This window comes from Barbus barbus, assembly GCF_936440315.1.
Source record: "Barbus barbus genome assembly, chromosome: 16".
NCBI lineage: Eukaryota > Metazoa > Chordata > Actinopteri > Cypriniformes > Cyprinidae > Barbus > Barbus barbus.
Genome location: NC_136744.1, coordinates 12,692,828 through 12,702,804, shown reverse-complemented (window position 1 = coordinate 12,702,804; position 9,977 = coordinate 12,692,828). Strand labels below are relative to the sequence as shown.

Genomic DNA, 9,977 nt, shown 5'->3' with positions numbered 1-9,977 from the left:
GAGGCACATGTGAGGCCATCCGCTAGTCAAGTGACACTGTAGGACATATAGTCAGGTCTGAAAGTGAGAACTTTTTCTAATTTAATACAAATGTTTTCATAAATATATTAGCAGCATAACAATTTGAGTGAAAATTTAATTGAAAAATTAACTTGAGAATACCTCAGTATTTGATTTGAACAAATAGCATATGCTTATTTGATTAATGATCTATAAATAGTGACGTGACATACGGCCAAGTATGGTGACCCATACTCGGAATTTGTGCTCTGCATTTAACCCATCCAACGTGCACACACACAGCAGTGAACACACACACACCGTGAACACACACCCGGAGCAGTGGGCAGCCATTTATTCTGCGGTGCCCGGGGAGCAGTTGGGGGTTCGGTGCCTTGCTCAAGGGCACCTCAGTCGTGGTATTGAGGGTGGAGAGAGCGCTGGACATTCTGACAGTGCTGACTTGGTTAAAAATGTCTGAAATCCTTAAACTTTATTTCTAGGTTTAAGCTAGAAAAATTAAATCAGATTTTTGGTCCCAATATTTGACCCAACTGTTTCTAAAAAAAAAAAAAAGAAAAAAAAAATAGAATAATTAATTTGTACAATTGATACATTAAATACAATGAAACAATTTTGGCATTAATCACTATACCGATGAACCATCACACCACAAATCAATTACACATTATGTGACAAAAAAAATTGCGGGACACAGGAGGATTCAAAACAATGATTTAATCACAGTCGTTACAAGCACCTGCAGTGCCAGTGAGAAGCAATCACTTTGGACTCATCTGTGTTTTGTACAAATGTAATCACAGTGCAGAAGCACACAGCCCTGAACAATTCACAACAAACCAGAGAGCTCTGAATGAGGCGTCAGCAGCTCACCATCAGGAGAAAACAACAGTGGGGATAAAAAAAGGGGGGGGGGGGGGGGGGGATAAAAAAACAAATCAACCAAAGATTTATTTGTTAAAATGCATAAAATAGTTTGAGTTTAATATTTTATATTTGGGTGTAAAATAATTTTCTTCTGAATGTAAACCAGAACTATTGAAGCTTGTTTCCACCATAAGATTAAAATAAATAAACAATGTAATTGTGACTTTTTATATCATAATTCATACTTTATATTGAGTTAAAGTTTATATATTGCAATTCTAAGTTTGTATCTCACAATTCTTAGAAGAAAAGTTTAAATTGCGAGATATAAAGTTCATAAAGTCATAGATTTGCAGTGAAAAAACTGCAAAAACGATTTTTTTATGCAGTGAAAAAAACCTGCAGGATGTAAATTTATAGCTTTTTTAGATTTCTAGAAAAAAGTCAGAATTGCGAGATATAAACTTGCAAAAAAAAATAAAAAAAAATAGTAAGATGCCAGAAATCGCAATTACATTTATTTATTTACCTTTTTATTCCATGGTGGAAAGGGGCATCTAAACAGAACTCCTATGAACTGTATCTATTAATTAAATTTAAACTTGAAATTCGTCATCATTTACTCACCCTCATGTCATTTCCAAACACATATTTTCTTTCCTTCATGGAACATAAAAAGAGAAGTTTTGCAGAATATCCATGCTGCGCTTTTCAATACAATCAAAGCGGATGCTGTCAAGTTCCAAAAAAGGGCAAAATAGCACCCAGTCCACCCAGCTTTCAAATTATTTCAAGTCCTCTGAAGCATTTGTGCGCAAAAAAGACTGAAACTTAAGTTGCTATTCTCTGAAAACGATAGTTATGATCATATTGTATAGAAATGACCAATTTGGACATTCTGCTACAAACAACCCATTTTACATTCTACGGTTCAAAGAAAATCAAATGGGTTTCAAAAGACATGATAAATGATGACACCATTTTCATCTCTTTATGAGGCCATTAGTCCAGCATGCACAGTGAGTGCGCTCTAAACATACAGGAGAACAGTGCTGCAGGTCTTACCAGTGGTAGTGTGACGCTGTCAAGACATCAGTTCAGTCTTAGTCTGGCCTAATCTGTCATATCTTGTCAGCTCTTCGATAAAAAAAATGCCAGGTGAGAGCATTTCACAGTGAAGCAAATAACATCCAGCGCAGCAGCATCCATCTCAACCCCTCATAACCTTTGGTGTCAGAATGAACCTTTGAATGTAGATACAGAATCAGTAGCTAACTGAGAGCTGGTGTCATTATGATAACAAGATCTCATGATCAAGACGACCCTGCGGCCTCATTTACGTCTTTCTAAAGAGGTGAAGGTAGTCCTGTGAACCTGATTAGCTGTATCAGCCTCCAGAGTCGAATTCATAACGTTCTGCCCTGAAACATCATCTCTGATATCACGCATACTCACAGGCATTGAATGAGTTCATATCTGAGCATCACATCCGCAGTGTTTGTAGGATGAGAGGGAGGGATGTGTTCTCCATTCCCATTTAATGCATTTCGCACTGTTGTTGCACAGTAAACAGGTCAAGTGCACACACACACACACACACACACACACACACACACACGGTAGTTAAAAAAAGTTATCCGAGTGTGATTAGAGGCTGTTTAGTCCTGGCACACACACACAGGAGCTGAGGACACAGTGGCAAAGCCGGGGTGGGCGGTACAGAAAGGCAGCCTGGCATGAGATGGCTTTTCCCAGCTCAGATCAGGGCTGGACTGGATCCGTGAGTGAGAGTGAGGAGAAAAGGATAGTGGATGTTCTCATCGTACACTTCCTTTCCTTCTCTCTGCATCTGAAAAACAAGATTTAAAAGTTCAGAAGCAGGATGGGGAAAAAAAGATGGGGGAAAACTACATTACTGAATCCAAAACTGAGTTACTCAGATGCATGGTTTCAGAGTATGCTAATAAACATTAGAATTAAAGAACTATATAAATACCCATGCCAATGCATTGATATTAATTCATTTAAAAACAAAAAATGCACTTTAAACACACAATGACTTGAATACACTTATTCTATGAAAAGCATATTTTAAAAATCTGAATTAAAATAGATTTTAATATTTTTACAAGTATGTCAGAGTTATTATTTTTTTTAATATGATATCAGGACAGATCTCATTTCATAATTTAAAAAATGCCTCACTAAAGGAATGACATTCCTGGAAAAAAATAACTTAAAAAGTTTGGTATATTTTATAATTTAACAGGAAAAATTTTTACAAAATTGCACTGCTTTCTAATATTGTTCTAAATGAAAGGTGTGACCAACATGCAGAAAAAATATGAAGAGATACCATAAAGAGGAGACTATCATGACAAAAAAAGTCAATAAGTTTCGTAAAATAATCCAATAATTTGACATTTTTATGACTTCTAGTGTGACAACAACAGTGTTATTTTAGTATGATCTATATGGTATTTAGAATTATTTTTACATCTCCAATTTTCATTTTAAGTTTTAGTAATATTATGTGCTTTTGTCATTTTTACAGTTTTTTTTATTGCTATTTAGTCTTAACTTTAATTTATTTCAGTACTTTTATTTAGTTTTTAGATTTTTTGAAAACTTGAAAACATTAAAATGTTGCCTTACTAACTGAAATAAGTTGTTTTCAGATAATATTTATATTTATTTAAATGACCAAAAACCATTTGAATCATTTTAGTTTGTTACAGCAACAACAATGCTACCCAAATACTTACTATTTATGAATTTTACATATAAAAATTAAACATACTTTTATTTTGAGAAATATATTTAAATCCTTTTTTTTAATAATGATTACATTTGATTAGGATTTGGGATGATAGGGTTTGACACACAGCCTCAATGTTCAAATGAAACGTACTCTACTGCTTTCACAACCGTTCTGACAAATTAGAGTAAGAACATTCTATTTCTGCTGCATTTCATTAAAAAAAGCTTTCTGCGATATGCCCTTCACTATTCATTTGTGAAGTGCAAGAACTCCCTCTAACAAACAAGGACAAGCGGCAAGAATCCTACTAACTGCTTCATAATGGTCCGCTTAGAGTAGAGGTGTCTGCAGAGGGAATGTCACACAGCCTTGCTGTACAATATGCCCTATGGGTCTGTTTTTCTGCCACCGCCTGAGCTCTAGAGTTGTGGCAGTACACTCAGTGCACTGCCAGTCTCTTCTTCCCTGGAGCTCAGCCCTGTCCCAACCAATCAGATCCTCCAAAATCCCACACACTCTGCCAGCACTTAGCAGTTCATTTATAAAAACAAGATCCCTCCAAACAGCAAACACAGCTGACGTGTGAGTAAATTTTCAGAATGATTCAAATGTAATCAGGGCAGAATTGGTCACACACACTATCACTACAAACACTTTTTTATTTTATTTGTGGGACATTTAATGCAAATGCCATTCCAACAGGACTATCATATACAGAACACACCAACTCTTCCATTTGGCTAAAGTTATATCATTCTGTGGCCTAAGATAAAATAAAATCAGATAAAAGGCCGCTCTCTTGCCCTTGATGTGCGTTATCTCTCTCTCCACCCCTCGACACAGCAGCCAATGTTTGAACCCGTGACCTCTCTGTAATCGGGGCAGCCAGCCGACCAACACTAAGCCCAATGCGAGGACCGACACATTCACACCAACCCAGAAAAGTGAGAGTGCAGTGCAAGAGAGGGTAAGATCAAATCACCGGACGGTACCCTGCAACATACACTTAAAACCATAGGGAGCATATATGTTCCGTCTGAAGGCCACTGTAAACAGCACACGAAGCAAGAGTTCACTGATGCTTTCACACGATTTGAAGAGAGAAATTTACCAGTCACTGAGAGAAATGTAACATTCTACATGAAGCGTGAAGAGTTATATTGAACTTAATTCTCCTCAGGTTTTTGCACTATTTGTCATGATCAAATATCACAAAATAGTTAATAGAAGATACATACTGTAAAATTAACAAATCATTTATATTAGATTGATTAGATATATTAATATACATAATTATACAGACATTTTACATTAACTCTACAGTTCAAAGGTTTGGGGTAAATAAGATCTTTTTGAAAGAAGGCTCTTATGTTCACAACATTTACTTAATAAACTTCAAAAACAAAGTGAAAAGAGTATTATTTTAAAATTTGATTAAAATTGGAAATAAAAATCAATTTTAATACCTTTTAAAAATACTATTTATTTCTATGATGGCAAAGCTGAATTTTCAGCAATCACTCCAGTCTTCAGTGTCACATGATCCTTCAGAAATCTTTCTAATATGCTGATTTGCTGCTCAAAACTAAAACATTTCTTATTATACATATTGAAAATGGTTGTACTATTTATAGATGCATTTTTTTCGAGAGACTTCAGTTCTAAAGAGCAACATTTATTTGAAGTTGAAATCTTATGAGATTTGACAATATCAGTCATTTTTTTATTAATTGAATGCGTCCTTGCTATCTACCTATCTATATAATATACCAAACACTTCTCATCTGTCATGATTGAAGTGCAGAGTGTTCCATATGAATACATTTTGTCAAGTTAGATGACCAAAATATATAAACATGCTTCAAGTGAACACTGCGTAGGGAGCTTATGAATTAGAACACAGCTAGGGAGCGTGCACATGGAAGTTAGGATTGAGAGAGGCCAGAAGGAAAGAGAGAGCGCACAATAAAAGTGTTAGAGAGTGATATAGCAAAGAAGCTTAGAAAGAGAGAGAGAGAGAGGAAGGGGGAAAAGGCAGCGAGCTTGCAAAGGTGAAAAGTTTAACAGGCAAAGCTGTTCCTCCTGATCACAGCCTGCTAATCAGCTTCATGGGTGGCTGGATAAATCGGCTCCTACTTTTTAATAGCACGGCTGCCAAGATGCAAGTCATTTATTTTATTGCTGCTTTTGCCTCCCTCTCCTCGGTCCCCCTCAGCCTGCTTTCTGCATCGAGGAGAGCGAGAGGCGTTCTTTAGAAAGCATGGGATGAAACGGACAACCGGATGCTCGCGCTACATGCCCCAGAAATGGATAGATTCGGGTGTTAAACGCGTGAAGAGCAGATACGGCCAGACAGACAGCTGGAAGTTGGGAGGATGTAGGGAGATTAAGTTAATATGTGTATGTATATGTGTGGGTGTGAACGGGGGATGTCTGAATTAAAATTCATGACTCTCTTCACAACCATTTGAGTAACAAGATTAAGATGGCCGAGTAGAAAATAGCTGCATTATCAGGCGGCTTGCAGTCCTCCAGCTGCTGGTGCTCTATTCCAGAACAGTGGGGATAAGAGGATAACACACAGCCCCCTCGCCACGTCCCCACACTGCTGAGAGCCCCATCCGCGGCCGGCCTGCACACGCGGGAGGGAGGGAGGCAGGGAGGAGATTTAGGGTCTTAAAGGAAACACTTCAATCTCCAAGACATCAGAGGCTGGCTGGAGGTGAGGACCGACAGACGACTGTAGGTGTAAGTCCGGGAGGGGCCCGTAGACGCTGCTATAATAGAAGACTGTGATTTGGGATTCTGAAGGAGGTGGGGCATGCGATCTATTGTCTGCCGCATGTTTCTTTGTGCACTTCGTTTCTTACGTTCTCACCCAGCGCACACTTGCAGGGGGCAGGGTGTTCATCAGAAGATAAGAAAGAGGAATTAATCACTTTGAGATATGATGAGGGCACTTCAGCTCGCCCCTCGTATCACACACACAGCTGACGGCAAACCGAGAGTAAAGACACACGCACACGGGTGAGAACAGCGGGACTCTTGACTCAGCTATCTTGGCCCCTTGCTGCTCATGTCATTATCCACACAGAAACACAGCAGGTGGTCGGGCTACAAATAAAATCACAGCTTGCTCACCTGAAAGCTGAAACACACTATACTAATTGGAAGAGATTTTAAAACACGAGGCATCATAAGCTTGACAACTTTGTAAATGGTTACAGATAAAAACTAAGCATCATACACTAAACGACACTATAGATTTTCCAAAGTCATTCCAAACACAACAAACTTACACAGAAACATGTGCCTTGTTGCTAGAAGACACATGAAAAACGGAAACGATATATTTTCTAAAATAGGCTCAATATATCAAACATAATCATAGTCTGAAACTATAAAATTGGAGTACACTACTAGATTTTTTGTAAAATCTGAAGACTCTGCGGGCTCTGACTTTTGACACTGTGTGTTGACAAAAATCTGTACAAATCTGAATTTAAAAAGAAATGACTCTTTCTACTGATTATGCATTAAAGTGGTGGTTGTTATGCATTTAAGTGTTTCTCTAGATAAGTGAAGTGACATTCAGCCAAGTATGGTGACCCATACTCGGAATTCGTGCTCTGCATTTAACCCATCCAACGTGCACACACACACAGCAGTGAACACACACACACCGTGAACACACACCCGGAGCAGTGGGCAGCCATTTATGCTGCAGCGCCCGGGGAGCAGTTGGGGGTTCGGTGCCTTGCTCAAGGGCACCTCAGTCGTGGTATTGAGGGTGGAGAGAGCACTGGACATTCACTCCCCACACCTACAATTCCTGCTCGTCGGAGACTCGAACCCGCAACCTATGGATTACAAGTCCGACTCTCTAACCATTAGGCCACGACGTACAAGAACATTGTAAGAAAAAAATAATTGAAAAATGGAAGAGATAAAGGTAATTTTCTGCCAGGACATTATCTGTTACAAACAATTATTTTCACCCTATGCGTAATTCAAAATATGGGTAAAACACCTGTGAAAAATCAGTATGGAAAGTTTCTTCATATTAACACAGTAAATCGGGCCGTATTTTTATGGACTTTGTGTAAGGGATTAAAACTTTCCACTTTAGCTGCTGTATTAGGCCTGTTCATGCTTATTAAGGGGAAATTAAATAAAAAAACACTTAATTTTCCTCTCTAGGGCTTCTACGTACACCGTAATTTCTCTTTCTCTCTCCTTCTGTCCTCTCGATTGACGGCTCTAAATTCAAACACTCTTTCCTTGGTAGTCACAAAGACCCCTCAGCGTTTTTCTGCCCAGCCATGTCCATCACTTCAGAAATAAAGTTCCAATCACTCAGCTCTAGAGTCCCGCTGACAGGCCCATTTTCCTCAGGCATGGGCAGGGCCGCCACTGTTAGGCCTGTGGGGCATAATGGGTCCTCACAGCTTCTTCGGTAACCAAAAATGGCAGTCGTGGCTGTGCTATCGGTGCCAGTTAACCAGCAGGACGGCACTGCTGCTTTGACCTGGGTATGGTATTTGTGCTTTCAGGCAGGGGGAAAGGAGTTGCACCCTGTCCCATTCATTTTGAGTTTCTCAGAAAGACAGCTTTTGAGTTCTAAGAGTCCATTTAGATGTTAAGCTTTCAGACTCCTGTTCCTGTTCACATAGCATACTGTATTTCAGTGGAACATTCAAAATACAAATTTAGAGCACAGACAAAGGCTGTGGCAAATGCAGTTACACTTATAACTTTGATTCTCAACTTTCTGACACTTTAAAACATTTACACACACTTACATATACAATACACACCTTCAGGTGAAGGTCCCACAAGTGTGCGTCGTAGTTGTCATAGCGACACACTCTCAGGCCTGTGTTTTCTGCCAGTCTGCAGAATTCTGCCAGCGTGTCTCCTCTGGTAGGGGCAAATACTAGAGCCGTGCCCTAAAGGGACAAAACACAAATATACACAGTGTAGAGATACTTTACTAGTGTTTCACTTCACTGACGACAAATTGTGCATCTCGTAGCTTAAGTAAAATGAAACAATATGTATGTTTGCAGACACACATTAAAATACTTTCTCATTAACCAGATAAGGACACTACTTTTTTGGTATAGAAACAATTTTCACTCAGACATTACTAGTACATTTCTACGGTGGCTGGGAGAGCTCAACACGCTGCAACTTCAGAAAACACATGCAAACAGAAAAAGCACCAGCAAATCAAGAAAACATCTTCATCAGTTTGACAGCAGGTGGTGCAAATGCTCACAACGCAAACAAATAAAGAAACGCTCTGCAAATGCTCACAACACAACCAAATAAAGAATTTTATTTGCAGCACGTTTCTTTGTTTGGTTGTGTTGTGAGCATTTTCAGCGTATGTGTTGTCAAATTGATGAAGTTGTTTTCTTAATTTGCAGGTGTTTTTCTATTTGCAGCACGTTGAGCTCTTTCGGCCACCATACATTTCACAAACAATTACAAAGAAATGGCAAGTAACACACTGAAATAAATGTAACATTTTTAAGAAGAAAGGCTTTTTTTCCTTGTTAAACACACTGCAATAATCTAATCTTTTATTTACCTGTTTTATTTGCAACTTCAAAAAACAATTTTTTTACAGACTGCTACACACGGCCAGTGAAATCAAACATTTACTCAACATTACTCTGACGTTGAAAAAAACACTGCTCTCATTTGCTAAGTGAAAGAGGTCAGAATTTGTTTTGCAAACTCAATCTTCTCCCATATTGCTGTAATACTAATAATAATAATTATTATTATATGAAACAAATTTCATATATACATACACACAGTCAGGATTGTTGGTACCCTTAGTAAATATGATCAAAAAAGCATGAGGAAGTTAATTTGCATTGTTAATCCTTTTGATCTTTTATTTAAAAAAAACAAAAAAACAAAAACAAAAAAAATCACAAAAATCTAACCTTTCATTGGAGAATAACAATTTAAAATGGGGGGAAATATGATTATGAAATAAATGTTTTTCTCTAATACACATTGAACACAATTAACAGAACCCTTTTATTCAATACTTTCTGAAACCTCCATTTGCCAAAATAGTATAGGAGTTTTCTTCTATAATGCCTGATGAGGTTAGAGAACACCTCACAAGAGATCAGAGACCATTCCTTCATCCAGAATCACTCCAGACCCTTTAGATTCACAGCTCCATGACGGTGCTTCTTCTCTTCAGTTCACCTCACTCATTTTCTACAGGGTTCAGGTCAGAGGACTGGATTGACCATAGCAGAAGCTTTGTTTTGTGCTCAGTGACCCATTTTTGTTGTTTTTA

General features: G+C 38.2%; 1 protein-coding gene across 1 annotated transcript in view; it reads right to left on the bottom strand.

Moving 5' to 3' along the window:
• Positions 1-719: 719 nt before the first annotated feature.
• The window catches only part of LOC306882327 (calmodulin-lysine N-methyltransferase-like), a 114,955-nt gene continuing 105,697 nt past the window's right edge, over positions 720-9,977 (bottom strand). The window contains exons 10-11 of the mRNA XM_079436875.1: positions 8,467-8,598; positions 720-2,737 (exon numbers count right to left, since the gene is read on the bottom strand). Coding sequence (XP_079293001.1) covers positions 2,645-2,737; positions 8,467-8,598 — 225 coding nt within the window. The 3' untranslated portion in view covers positions 720-2,644. The remainder of the gene's footprint in view (positions 2,738-8,466; positions 8,599-9,977) is intronic.